The 15,278-nt window shown below is 44.2% G+C and overlaps 1 protein-coding gene across 2 annotated transcripts in view; it reads left to right on the top strand.

Moving 5' to 3' along the window:
* The window catches only part of nxph2a (neurexophilin 2a), a 133,128-nt gene that overhangs the window by 104,393 nt on the left and 13,457 nt on the right, over positions 1 to 15,278 (top strand). Inside the window, exon 3 of one of the 2 annotated variants that reach the window (XM_048533784.2) lies at positions 12,558 to 12,611. The exons of the other annotated variant lie outside the window; for it this stretch is intronic. Coding sequence (XP_048389741.1) covers positions 12,558 to 12,611 — 54 coding nt within the window. The remainder of the gene's footprint in view (positions 1 to 12,557; positions 12,612 to 15,278) is intronic. 2 annotated transcript variants of the gene reach the window in all.

The raw sequence follows: 15,278 nt of genomic DNA, 5'->3' as shown, positions 1-15,278 counted from the left end.
GTGGGGATGGTCACCGATGATTGCACAATGTTTAGCACCATTCATGACCCCTCAGTTACTGAGGCAGTCCACATTCAAATGCAGCAAGATCTAGACAATATTGAGGCTTGGGCTGACAAGTGCCAAGTAACATTTATGCCACACAAATGCCAGTCAATGACCACCACCAATAAGAGACAATCAAATCATCACCCCTTGACATTCAGTGGTGTTACCATCACTAAATCTCCCACTATCAACATCTAGGGGTTATCATTCACCAGAAACTCAGCTGGACTCAGCATATAAATACAGTGGCTACAAGAGCAGGTCAGAGGCTAGGAATACTGTGGTGAGTAATTCACCTCCTGACTCCTCAAGGCTTGTGCATCATTGACAAGTTACAAGTAAGTTTGTGATAGAAACTCACCATTTGTCTGGTTGGGTGCAGTTCCAAAAATACTCAAGAAGCAAGACAAACAACCTGCTTGATTATCACCACACCCACAAGCATCCACTCCTTCTATCACTGACTCCCAGTAGTAGCAGTGTGTACTATCTACAAGATGCACTGCAGAAATTCACCAAAGTTCTGCAGACTGAAACATCCAAACCCATGATCACTTTCATCTGGAAGGGAAAAGGCAGCAGATACATAGGAACACAAGCTGTAAGATTCTGTCAAGTCTTCTAAAGATCATGTATATTTCACTAAGGTCACCTCTCATTCTTCTAAACTCCAATGGGTTAGTAAATTTTCAGATGACACGAAGGTCGGTGGAGTTGTGGATAGTGATGAAAGATGCTGTAGGTTGCAGAGAGACATAGATAAGCTGCAGAGCTGGGCTGAGAGGTGGCAAATGAAGTTTAATGCGGACAAGTGTGAGGTGATGCACTTTGGTAGGAGTAACCGGAAGGCAAAGTACTGGGCTAATGGTAAGATTCTTGGTAGTGTAGATGAGCAGAGAAATCTCGGTGTCCATGTACACAAATCCTTGAAAGCTGCCACCCGGGTTGACAGGGCTGTTAAGAAGGCATACAATGTTTTAGCTTTTATTAATAGAGGGATCGAGTTCCGGAACCAAGAGGTTATGCTGCAGCTGTACAAAACTCTGGTGCGGCCGCACTTGGAGTATTGTGTATAGTTCTGGTCACCGCGTTATAAGAAGGATGTGGAAGCTTTGGAAAGGGTGCAGAGGAGAAGGTTTTACGAGGAAAGGCTGAGGGACTTGAGGCTGTTTTCGTTAGAGAGAGAAGGTTGAGAGGTGATTTAATTGAAACATATAAAATAATCAGAGGGTTAGATAGGGTGGATAGGGAGAGCCTTTTTCCTAGGATGTTGACGGCGAGCACAAGGGGGCATAGCTTTAAATTGAGGGGTGAAAGATATAGGACAGATGTCAGAGGTAGTTTCTTTACTCAGAGAGTAGTAAGGGAATGGAACGCTTTGCCTGCAACAGTAGTAGATTCGCCAACTTTAGGTACATTTAAGTCATCATTGGATAAGCATATGGACGTGCATGGAATAGTGTAGGTTAGATGGGCTTGAGATTGGTATGACAGGTCGGCACAACATTGAGGGCTGAAGGGCCTGTACTGTGCTGTAATGTTCTATGTTCTATGTTCTATGAGTACAAGCCCAACCAACCGAACCTCTTCTCATAAGAATATCCCTTCACTCCCTACATTTTTCCTCCAATAAAAAGACAATAAAACTGATTCAATTCAAGTCAATACAATTCAATTCTTCCTTAATGTATTTAATGATGGTAGTCTAATGTCTTTCCTTAAGATAGTTGAAAAAGTATTTATCAACAAAGAAAAAGCAAGTTTAACAATGAGAGATAGTAAGAACTGCTGATGCTGGAGTCAGAGATAACACAGTATGGAGCTGGAAGAACACAGCAGGCCAGGCAACATCAGAGGAGCAGGAAAGTTGGCGTTTCAGGTCAGGACCCTTCTTCAGAAACATCAACTTTCGTGCTCCTCTGACTCTGCCTGGCCTGCTGTGGTCCTCCAGCTCCGCAATGTGTTAAGTCTAACAATGAGATGTATCCATCCCCCATGCATAAGCAGCTTTAAAATTACTGAAAGTGACTTTAAAAAATTATAGTGAATCATTTCATAGTTTGAGAAATGTACACCTCTCAATCAATTTCAAGTTAAATATTTCAAGCATCTCTACTGTTGCCTGTACCTGCATGAAAAATGAACTCAGTTTGAAGAGCATCAGAGATAATGGGCACTGCAGATGCTGGAGAATTCCAAGATAATAAAATGTGAGGCTGGATGAACACAGCAGGCCAAGCAGCATCTCAGGAGCACAAAAGCTGACGTTTCGGGCCTAGACCCTTCATCAGAGAGGGGGATGGGGAGAGGGAACTGGAATAAATAGGGAGAGAGGGGGAGGCGGACCGAAGATGGAGAGTAAAGAAGATAGGTGGAGAGAGTATAGGTGGGGAGGTAGGGAGGGGATAGGTCAGTCCAGGGAAGACGGACAGGTCAAGGAGGTGGGATGAGGTTAGTAGGTAGCTGGGGGTGCGGCTTGGGGTGGGAGGAAGGGATGGGTAAGAGGAAGAGCCGGTTAGGGAGGCCTGTCTCTGCCTCCCTAACCGGCTTTTCCTCTCACCCATCCCTTCCTCCCACCCCAAGCCGCACCCCCAGCTACCTACTAACCTCATCCCACCTCCTTGACCTGTCCGTCTTCCCTGGACTGACCTATCCCCTCCCTACCTCCCCACCTATACTCTCTCCACCTATCTTCTTTACTCTCCATCTTCGGTCCACCTCCCCCCGCTCCCTATTTATTCCAGTTCCCTCTCCCCATCCCCCTCTCTGATGAAGGGTCTAGGCCCGAAACGTCAGCTTTTGTGCTCCTGAGATGCTGCTTGGCCTGCTGTGTTCATCCAGCCTCACATTTTATTATCTCAGTTTGAAGAGCCTTCCCTAACTAATACAATGGGGAACCCATGTAAAGAACCCATTTTAGGCTTCAAAAACACCCAGCTGTACTGTCAGGTAGAAGGGTGCTGCTGTGTCATCTTTGCTGCCCATTTTTGCTTCAGGCTTTTTTATTCCATTCTTAAACATTGGAGCAGTATTCTGTATGGCTTCTGTATCAGTAATAAAATCCTTTAGATCATTAGCCCCGAGTAAGAACCTGCAATCTAATTGCCAACAAAATTCAAGCTCACTAATCTTGATGAATTATTGAGTGTGATTAACTGGAACAGATCTCTATATGTTAGAAATTTCAGTAAGGAATGCAAGTCCCAATGTTCCCTACATTATTGACAGTGTCATTCTCTGAGTTTAATTAACACAGGTTATGCTGTCGAGAAGAAACTGCAGAACAATCTGAAACATCCAATTCAATGGGAGGATTGTTAGTTCATTTAACAACCATATTTGCTGCTGAGATTGATAATTTTTGACAAGATTTAAATTTGCTATAGTTTTGACAAATATATTGTGGCACGATTACGTTAAATTGCTTGGGCTTTAGCCAAGGCAACTGCCAAAAGCAGTAAAGTGATTGCTATCAATGAATTATATACTGTGTGTAGAATATCCATGTAATTTGCTGGGGTATAATACACATTCAAGCATCTCTTCTGCTGGAACAGAGGACAAACAGATGATTTAAAGTTAAAGCCGCTGATGTTCTAAGTCATTTTAGAAAGAATGCTGATTTATTCATATAGTGGAGGAAGCTCTTCTTCTTTGAAGTACTGTTATGACCAGGTGAGGATGGTCGAATCAACTCCCCTGTTTACAGCCATTTTGTTTGGCTGCAACAAAAAATTGTGTATTTTTAAGTACCAGTTCCCTCAAGTTTTTTTTTGGAAGGTTTTCTTCTGCAAGACCTAGAAAGATTTCTCATGTCAGCTCACAAAACACTCTTAAGTAACCACCTACCCTCACCCATGATATCCCTCACATCTGATTCCACCTCACCTTACCACGTGCTATTCCCAGATCAACTCATCACTCAGTGGATATCTGTGGAAAGACAGGGTAATAAAATGTGAGGCTGGATGAACACAGCAGGCCAAGCAGCATCTCAGGAGCCTGAGATGCTGCTTGGCCTGCTGTGTTCATCCAGCCTCACATTTTATTATCTTGGAATCTCCAGCATCTGCAGTTCCCATTATCTGTGGAAAGACAGGCATCTCTTATGCCCGCACCACCTGGGAAAGGCCATTGTGCACTGAACAAGCATTGGTAATCCACTATTGACTCTCACTGGGCAACATAATGGTGCAGCAGCCACAAATCCACCATACTCCCTTGCACATAGAAAACCATTCCGTCACCTTCATCACTGTTTCAGCACCAGGCTATTCAGTCTGCCTGTCTGTCACTACTTCCTATCTAAACACTCTCTCTAGGTCACCGTTACTCTGGCCTTAATGCCCACCGTGGATTACATCTTGTCATAATCCAACAGAGGAACAGATAAGCAATGGACCAATTCTAAACATGAGCTTTTATTTACAGGCTGCAACAGTGACACCAGCAAAACAACCTGAGGCTACAATGCTAACCAAATGTTAGCATAAAAACAAATGGCGATTTTATATTCCATGATGGCTCTGCTGCAGTCAGCTCTCATCTGCTGGAACCAGAAGTGAATGAAGTCCTGTCTAGCTTGTAGCAGCTGACACAGCTGAGCTCAGTCACAAACAAGAGCTTTCTCCTCCCCAAAGTCCACCTCCTACACAGCAGACTGCTTCCATTCTCTCAGTGCCTAATTGCCTGCTCCAATGGGCCAATGGGCTGAGGAGTGGCAGATGAAATTTAATTTTGATAAATGGAGGTGTTGCATTTTGGTAAAGCATATCGGGGCTGGACACACACAGTTAACGGTAGTGCCCTGGAGAGTGTTATCAAATACAGAGAACCAGAGTTTAGGTACATAGTTCTTTGAAAGTTGCATTGCAGATAGACAGGGTGGTTAAGAAGGTATTTAGCACGCTTGCCTTCATTGGTCAGAGCATTGAGTGTAGGAATTGGGACGTCATGTTGTGGCTGTACAGGACATTACTGAGGCCATTTTTGGAGTACAGTGTATGGTTTTGGTCACCCTGCTATGGTAAGGACATTTTTAAATTGGAAAGCACGCAGAAAAGATTTACAAGAGTGTTACCGGGACTAGAGGACTTGAGTTATAAGGAGATGCTGGATAGGCTGGGACTATTTTCCCTGAAGCATAAGAGGCTGAGGTATAATCTCAAAGCAGTTCATAAAATCATGAGGGGCATAGATAAGCTGAAGAGCAAAGGCATTCGAGAGGAGAGATATTTTTCACAGAGTGGGTGGTGCACACATGGAATGCACTGTCAGCTGAAATGATAGATGCATGTATAGTTACAACATTTAAAAAGACATTTGGACAGGTACTTGAATAGGAAAGGGTTAGAGGGTTATAGGCCAAATGCAGACAAATGGAATTAGCTTAGTTTGGGAAAGCTGGTCAGCATGGACGAGTTGGACCAAAGGGTCTGTTTCTGTGCTGTATGGTTCTATGGCTCTCTAACTGTGCAAAGCTCAACACTGCAGGCTGATCTGAGACACTCTGTCCAGACTCCACTGCTGGGTCCCAATGGATTGGTTCAAGCAGTGGAAAAGTATCTCAGCAGTCCTATCACCTGCTCCACCATGGTCTTATTGAAGCATGCATAGTATTTTAAACACTGTATCTGCATCAGTCAGGGGGTTACAAAATGCCGTTGTGAGCCATGGTCACTGCGTGTTACCCTTGTGAAGCAGTAACCTAAAAGGCAGCAGGTACACAAGAGTGCTCCAGAATGTTGGAGTCATGACAGCAGCCAGGGTAATGGACGCACACTTCCAGGAGGTGGTAACCATGATCACGGATTGTATAGACTTAAAAACAGGACCCATTCCTGTCGATGAATTCTGCATTCTTTTATACGGCGTCACGGTGTGCAGTCAATGGTACTGTATGCCTGAAGAACCCAGCTTTGTTTCTGAACCCTATTGTCCAGGTTATGGACTTTGTCATAAGGGAATGAAATGAACGGGTGTGATCTTGCACAGATAACAGCAGCGACCGTCCTGATGTATTTGTGAGTGCACCACCGAGTGATCCTACACAGGTCACCCATCACTCGCTGGTCACACAGAAGTTCTAAGTGTCCTTTACTTTGGGAGCCTCTGGGAAAGTATAACCTCCAACTCCTGCAAGCCCTCAGGTCCTGCTCCAGCATCTAGTCTCATTCATCATGGGGTCCTGGGATACATGATATCAGTGCTGCCACTGCCCCTTGACCATTCACAGGAAATGAAGTAGGAGCTGAAAACCTGTGTGCCTCCTGCACAGCCCACGCATCCGGTTTTGGGTGGGGGTTGGGCTGGTAGGAGTTGCAATTGTGACCTCTCTTCCTGAGCTGGCTGCACCTCATCCTCTGGGGCAACCCACTGCTGCTCCTAGGCTTGCTTTCAGCCCTGCTGTTCCTGTATCAGCCTTTGCCATCGAGAGAAGGGTTACCAATATGCCTCTGGGCATAACACTCCTGCTGGAAATAACATTTGTCAGGAAAATACAAAGAACTTGTTAGGTCTCAGAATGGTCGATGGTGACATACCCTGCAGATGAAGGCTGCAAACACTCCTCCATAGAGTGACACATGCACCACCCCAATAACCACAGTTATGCCTCTTTCATCCTTTCAGTTTCAACCTCAGTATGTCCAGCAACGTGGTGAATTTGCCACTCTGGTTGAGTGACCAGCACACTTTTGACAAAGGAGTGCCTGCTTGGCTAGGAATGCAGCTTGCAATCAGTACTGTCAACACTGGGCTCCACCTAATTGCCAGGTACCCTCACAGAGCCACCATATCCCCTTTTACCATCCAGTACCCTGACAGCCCATTTCTACCCATTCCCCAGTATGGAAACACAACATATCGAACTTCACCTCCAATACTCTTCCCTACCCTTGAGCCCCTACATTACACTTTACTGATTGCTAAACTGCTCCTGTGTGCTCCCTCTGTGGAAACCACAGGGATTGTCATTACCATGCTCTGTGAAGCTGTTCCACCTATCCCCCACTCACCTTGAGATTCCCCATGTCACTGTTCTTACTCCTACCCCTACAAATGCCTCTTCTTTCCCCCTTGTGCCCTTTGACACAATGGCATCACATCCCTTTGACAGCGATCCACAGCTGCCTCTACCATCCTGAGTGACAATCAATAGACAGGTGACCAGGACTGTATTAGTCCAAAACTCTGACTAACTTGGGTGAGCAGCCCCTTGACGACTGATCAGTCTTGACTACTGTGACAATGTGTAATTCCCATCATTACTGATGGTGATCATATGGAATAGATCTCTCAACTGCGAGCATTCCAAGCAGATGATTGATGGTACCAGGAGCCATGGCAGACAGCCATTTCCTTCACCTCCCCCCATCCCAACTGAGCTGAGGACCAGACCCCACCAGGTTTCCGGCATGGTCGTTTGGTCGAATAAGTGTGTGATGTGTTTGTTGTGCTGGGAATTGGCACATATTGGAGGTGTTCGATTGGTATCTTGGTGTGCCAGTAATAAAGATGACCTCCCTGGCCCCCACTGTACAGATCCCTAATGATAGACAGCCTGTCCATGTATCTACATGAAAGAACATGTCAGTATGACAGTACTGATAGCCTTTGGCACTGCCTGAGACACCAGTGCTCTAACAGAGATGGCATGGTGAATGCATGTCAGCAATATCTGAGCAAATACTGAGGGAGCAAGTGTGCCACCATTAGATTCAGCTTGGTCCAATCCACAAGGTGAAATCTTGCACCTGGGGGATATCCAACTCCAGTTAAACATTTTAAGCTTTGATTACACCTAGTCCAGAACCTTTCTAAATTTGATGGTGATGATATCATTGGTGCCCCTGAGATATTCTCCCACTGAGATGTGCTCCATTACATTCACCAGAATTAGATCCAGCACAGCTTCCTTCCTCGATGGGCTGGTCACATACTTAGTGGATTGAATTTGGTATAGGGAGGGGTACTCTTCCTTCAGGATAAAAGTCAGGGTTGAGCCCACTCCTCTTGTACTGGCTTGCCCTGCAGCCAATTAATAGTTGTCAGGCCTGTTTCAGCTTGATTTGAGTCTTCCAAACCCATCACAGGGAGGTTCTGCTAATGTGAATTACCAATGAGTCAAATGGCTGACACTGTATTATCCCGATGGCAACCCTTTCAACGGTGATCATATTTAGAATTTAACCAGCAGGGGTCATGAAGTTACAGGGTCAAAGTTATAGAGTTAAAAGTAGTTATGGGGCTGCTGGAACCAGGCTGGCAAGCTCCAGAGAGAGGGCCAAAAGGTTGAAACCATCTAGTCTCAGCTGGAAGGGGAAACTTGGAAGAGGGAAATTAGCTTGGGGAGGCTAGGTTCTGAAGGGCACAGCAGGCTCAATTAAGGAGGCAGCCTCTCCAGCATTGAACAGTCAGCATTCTGCCAGGTTTCACCTGTCAGGCTAGGCCCCAAACCTCCCCAATCCAGTAAACTCACATTGCCAATGGGACAAAACCCTTCAATAGCCATTTATTGGCTACTTTAGAACAAAGAACAAAAAACAAAAAAAAATACAGCACAGGATCAGGCCCTTCGACCCTCCAAGCCTGCGCCAATCCAGATCATCTACCTAAACCTGTCGCCTAGTTTCCAAAGATCTGTATCTGTCTGCTCCCTGCCCATTCATGTATGACTCTATCGTACCCGCCTGTACCACCAACGCTAGCAACGCATTCCAGGCACCCACCACCCTCTGCGTAAAGAACTTGCCACGCATATCTCCCTTAAACTTATCCCCTCTCACCTTGAAATCGTGACCCCTAGTAATTGAGTCCCCCACTCTGGGAAAAAGCTTCTTGCTATCCACCCTGTCTATATCTCTTATGATTTTGTAGAGCTCATCAGGTCCCACCTCAACGTCCAATTTTCTAATGTAAATAATCCTAATCTACTCAAACTCCCTTCATAGCTAGCTCCCTCCATACCAGGCAACGTCCTGGTGAACCTCCTCTGCACCCTCTCCAAAGCATCCACATCCTTTTGGTAATGTGGCAACCAGAACTGTACGCAGTATTCCAAATGTGATCAAACCAAAGTCCTATACAACTGTAACATGACGTGCCAACTCTTGTGCTCAGTACCCCATCTGATGAATGAAAGCATGCCATACACGGTCTTGACCACTGTATTCACCTGTGTTGCTACCTTCAGGGCACAATGGACCTGAACACCTAGATTTCTGTGTGCATCTATTTTTCCCAGGGCTTTTCCATTTACCATATAGGTCGCTCTTGAATTGGATCTTCCAAAATGCATAATCTCGCATTTGTCTGGATTGAACTCCATCTGCCATTTCTCCGCCTAATTCTCCAATCAATCTATACTCTGCTGCATTCTCCGACAGTCCCCTTCACTATCTGCTACTCCACCAACCTTAATGCCATCTGCAAACTTGCTAATCTGACCATCCATATGTTCCTCCAGATCATTTATGTATATTGTGTGGCACGGTGGCTCTGTGGTTAGCACTGCAGCCTCGCAGCATCAGGGACCCAGGTACGATTCCAGCCTCGGGCAACTGTCTGTGTGGAGTTTGCACATTCTCCCCCTGTCTGCATGGGTCTTCTCTGGATGCTCTGGTTTCCTCCCACAGTCCAATGATGTGCAGGCTAGGTGGATTGGCCATACTAAATTGCCCGTCATGTTCAGGGTGTGTGGGTTTGAGGGGAATGGGTCTGGGTGGGATGCTCCAAGGGACAGTGTGGACTTGTTGGGCTGAAGGGCCTGTTTCCACACTGTAGGGAATCTAATCTAATCACAAACAACAGTGGTCCCAACATGAATCCCTGTGGAATACCACCAGTCACACTTCTCCACTTTTGAGAAACTCCTTTCCATTACAACCCTCTGAATCCTGTTGCTTAGCCAGTTCTCTATCCATTTAGCTAGTACACATTGGACCCCATGTGACCACACTTTCTCCATCAGCCCACCATGGGGAACCTTATAAAACGCCTTACTAAAGTCCATGTAAATGACATTCCATAGCCCTTTCCTCATATATCGACTTTGTCACTTCCTCAAAGAATTCTATCAGGTTGGTAAGACGTGACCTTCCCTGCAAAAGATCATGTTGCCTATCACTCATAAGCCCATTTTCTTCCAAATGTAAATAGATCTTATTCCTCAGTATCTTCTCCAGCAGCTTCCCCACCACTGACGTCAGGCTCACCAGTCTATAATTACCTGGATTATCCTTGCTACCCTTCTTAAACAAGGGGACAACATTAGCAATTCTCCAGTCCTCCGGAACCTCACCTGTGCTCAAGGATGCTGCAAAGATATTTGTTAAGGCCCCAAATATTTCCTCTCTCGCTTCCCTCAGTAATCTGGGATAGACCATAAGATAGATCCCATCCGGACCTGGGGATTTGTCACCCTAATGCCTTTTAGAATGCCCAACACTTCCCCGCCCCTTATGCCGACTTGACCTAGAGTAATCAAACATCAAACCCTAACCTCAACATCTGTCATGTCCGTCTCCTCAGTGAATACCAACTCAAAGTACTCATTAAGAATCTCACTCATTTTTTCTGACTTCTTGTGTAACTTCCCTCCTTTGTCCTTGAGTGGGCCAACCTTTTCTCTAGTTACCCTCTTGCTGCTTATGTATGAATAAATACTTTAGGATTTTCTTTAACCCTGTTTGCTAGAGACATTTCGTGACCCCTTTTAGCCCTCTTAGTTCCTCATTTCAGATTGGTCCTACTTTCCCAATATTCTTCCAAAGCTTCATCTGTTTTCAGTTGACTAGACCTTCTGTATGAATCCTTTTTCCTCTTTGCTAGTCTCACAATTTCACCTGTCTTCCATGATTCCCTAATCTTATCCTTTTTATCCCTAATTTTCACAGAGACATGTCTGTCCTGCACTCTAATCAACCTCTCTTTAAAAGCCTCCCATATATCAAATATGGATTTACCCTCAAACAGCTGCTCCCAATCCACATTCCCCAGCTCCTGCCAAATTTTGCTGTAGTTGGCCTTCCCCCAATTCAGCACTCTTCCTTTAGGACCAGTCTTGTCTTTGTCCATCAGTATTCTAAAACCTACGGAATTGTGATCACTATTCCCAAGGTTATTCCCTAGTGAAACTTCGACCACCTGACCGGGCTCATTCCCCAACACCAGGTCCAATATGGCCCCTTCCTGAGTTGGACTATTTACATACTGCTCTATAAAACCCTCCTGGATGCTCCTTACAATTTCTACTCCATCTAGACCCCTAACACTAAGTGAATCCCAGTCAATGTTGGGAAAATTAAAATCTCTCATCACCACCACACTGTTGGTCCTACATCTTCCATAATCTGTCTATATATTTGTATCTCTGTCTCACGCTCACTGTTGGGAGGCCTGTAGTACAGCCCCAACATTGTTACTGCATCCTTTCTATTTCTGAGCTCTACCCATATTGCCTTACTGCTCGAGTGCTCCATAGTATCCTCCTTTAGCACAGCTGTGATATCCTCTTTGAACAGTAATACAACTCCTCCACCCCTCTTACCTCCCTCTCTATCCTGCCTGAAGCATCTATATCCTGGGATATTTTGTTGCCAATTTTGCCCTTCCCTCAACCAAGTCTCACTAACAGCAATAACATCATACTCCCAGGTACTAGTCCAAGCCCTAAGTGTGCATCTGCCTTACCTACTACACTCCTCGCATTAAAACAAGTGCACCTCAGACCACCTGTCCCTCTGCCTTCATCATCTGCTCTCTGCCTACTCTTCCCCTTAGTCACGCTGACTTCATTATCTACTCCCTTACAGGCTTTAGTTACTACCTCCTTACTATCCACTAACCTCCTCATTTGGATCCCATCCCCCTGCCACATTAGCTTAAATCCTCCCCAACAGCATTAGCAAAAGCAGTCCCTAGGACATTAAGGATTGGTCACAATTAGCCCTTTGGCCATGAGGCATCCAACTCCTCCACAGCTGCTGGTAAAATTACAACAGACCAGGTGAGAGCATAGGTGGCAGCATTGCTGTTATGCCCAATTTTTCCGACCCTGCCTCACCTGCCATCATATCCCCCTAAATGTAGTTCCTTTATACACATTTCATTTACTCTTCACACACTTTTTACTTTCCATTGTTACGATCATAATCTTTGACCCCAGAATCGCAGCATCCCCTTTTACAGCTACAATAGTTCCTTGATTAAAGATGCCATCCCTTTTGTCTGCTCCCAATCGTTCCTGAACATTTCGTAATTGGTATTATTAAGTTCTTGGTTCATAGAGTGGGACGATTAAGAAATTAATCAGACATTATATGGCGTACTTCAATTTCTATGTTTCTCTGTTCCAGTGAGACAGCCTAACAGCTTACAAGTTTTAATTCCTTGTGCTCGTAATTGTGATCAATTGGCAAGTGCCAGTCAAAGACTTGCAGTCATCCATACTTTGTGGACTGCTGTCTTCATTATCTTAAAAGGAATAACAATTCTGCTTACTTTATTAGGGTGACCAGATGTTCAAAAGTCAAAACCAGGACACTTTGAAAAGACATGGGAAGGTGAGGCTTCATGATGCTCGGCATGTTGAGTGACCAATTGCAGGAGTCTAGAAGAAGGGCCGTTGAAAGTAGGAGATCTGTAAAATCATCGAGTAGAACGTGTCCAAATTTGGAAACAAAACTTTATAGTTCTGAGTCACTGGCAAATGGCCAATCAATTTAACTTGAGATCCAAGGGGAAGTGATCTTAGAATGTTTTATCCCCATCACTCTCTTGTGCTTGTTGTCAATCATAGCCCAAATGCTTAGCTGCAAGGAAATGAGCTCAGAGCTCTAGACCAATGCTTAGGATAACAACAGAGCTGCCAACTCTTGCCAGACATAATACTTGAGGTTTCATCACATGACCTTGGGCTTCCAATCATCCCAGACCGAATGATCAATCCATACCAATAACATTTCCTTACTGCAAACTTTTATAATTAAAAGAAGTTCAAAGAATATAGATATTAACATACACATTGTTAAATACGCCTGTGATGTTTTCAGCAACATTCAAGGACTTAATCTTCAATTTCTAAAGTTGCCAAGGCAGTTCTGGAGCATTGGTAATTCCATATGCTATGTTGGTTATGGTGGCACAGTGGCAGTTACCCCAACTTTGAGCCAAGATGACCCAAGTTCAAGTCTCACCTGCTCCAGAGGTCTGCAATAAGATCTTTGAATAGATTGATTAGAAAATATTTAAAATGCTAGTTAGAAGTTGTGTAACCATGGGTTGCATAAGTTCATGGTGAAAATTCTAGTGCAGACAGCCAAGTCATGATTGATTTTAGCTGTATTTTGTTATTCTGCCTCTAGCTAGAGCACCCAAAAGCCTATATATTGCATGTCCTCACACCTGGCAATGAAACTAACTCCTTGCCTGGCAAAACTTGTGATAATAAATGAAACTGATTGTACTTACTGATTGTTCTGATTATCTCAAAAAAGCAGCTAATTAGCGTAAATACCAATATTTATCCATAGTGTGCAACAACATGTGCACACCAAATATGAAGAGAAAAATTTGATAAGTATCATGCCCATACAGGTGAATCTCCCTATATGCCTACCTATTAATATGCCTTAATGTACCCCCTGAACCTCAGAAATGCATGTGATTTTAATTTACCACACAATCACCTTGACTGATTTCACAGCTAATGGTATAATAGAATTTCGGGAATAATTTATTCTGTGGTATAAATGCAGAATGAAATATGGGAACAAAACAGCCAATTACACTTTGATTTAATTTCTCTGCTATAAAGACATTCATCCCATCAAGTTTCAGTGATAGAACATGGCTATTCTTTCCAGATGTAATTAAAGTTAGATTAGCATCTCAGAGGCTGTTGCAACTTGTGACATTGAGCTAACAATTACTTGCAGGAATCAGCTTCCTTACTCATTTTCTAAAGAAGGGTCTAGGCCCGAAACGTCAGCTTTCCTGCTCCTCTGATGCTGCTTGACCCGCTGTGTTCACCCAGCTCTACACCTTGCTATCTCAGCTTCCTTACCCTATTCTGGTAGATACACAAGCAGATTTAAATCTGTTAAATCCAATTAAAATGATAATACCTGTTGACCTAATTCATCCAGGATCTGAAGTAATAAATGGAATTTTGGAGGAAGCTGGAACTCTGCTGCAAATACATATCTCAAAACTTGGTTTCAATAAATAAGTAGTAACTTGATTGTATAGGGATAAAGTTAAGGGTGGAATTTAACAAGCAGCTTTTAATCAGGTTAGGGGATTGGGATCCCGCTGTGCTCAGCCTGGTTAAGTTTGCAGATTTCCTAACTCGCCAATAATTGAAGTACTTAAATGAGAAATTAGTACACACTTAAGGGCCTCATTCCACCAGTACCAATATTACTTCAATGGCACAAAGGAGGCAATGGAACAGTGGTCATTTCAAAAGGACCAGAAATCCAGAAACCCAGGCTCATGCCTAGGCAGCAGTTGGTGGAATTTGAATTCAGACTGGCATTAAAAGCTGGTCTAATTGCAACCATGTAGCCGTTGACATTTGTAATGAAAACCCATCTGACTAATTAGTATCCTGTCGGGCAGTAAACTGCTGGCCTACATGTGATTCCAGAACTACTGCAATGTTATTGAATCTTAACTGCCCTCCGGAATAACCGTAACAAGCCACTCAGATCAAGGGACAAATAAGGGATGGGTTATAATTGCTGGTCCAGCCAGCGATGCCTACAGCTCATGAGCAAATTAAGTAAAAAACTTGCCATATGACATTGAAAAGGGAGTAGCCCTCTGAAAGACTTACCCTGCTTTTGCTACCAACCTCCCTCCCCATGACATCTAACTCTTGATCCTGAAAATCCCCTCACACTTATATAGAAACAGGAGTAGGCCATTCAGACCCCCCAGTCTTTTCCTGAAATAACTCCACACAGGGCAATGTCTGAAACAATGTCACCCTTTGTTTGCACATGAACAGTTCTTGACTTTAGTACAACCTAATTGAGAGTCAGCATCTCTGACACTCCCCTTTTTATATGTCAGCCAGGGCTCCCTGATTGGACCAAATAACCAGCAAGTAACCTTGGTTTAATGCCAGCATGAGTATTTTAGAATGCAGCCTTCTGGCTAACTTTCTCTTTTAAACTTATACATCTGAACGCACATTTGTCAGCAGCAAGGAACCCACCCTTCAT

Source organism: Stegostoma tigrinum, chromosome 7, assembly GCF_030684315.1.
Source record: "Stegostoma tigrinum isolate sSteTig4 chromosome 7, sSteTig4.hap1, whole genome shotgun sequence".
NCBI lineage: Eukaryota > Metazoa > Chordata > Chondrichthyes > Orectolobiformes > Stegostomatidae > Stegostoma > Stegostoma tigrinum.
The sequence above is the reverse complement of the archived record's forward strand: the minus strand, read 5'-3'. Positions and strand labels throughout refer to the sequence as shown.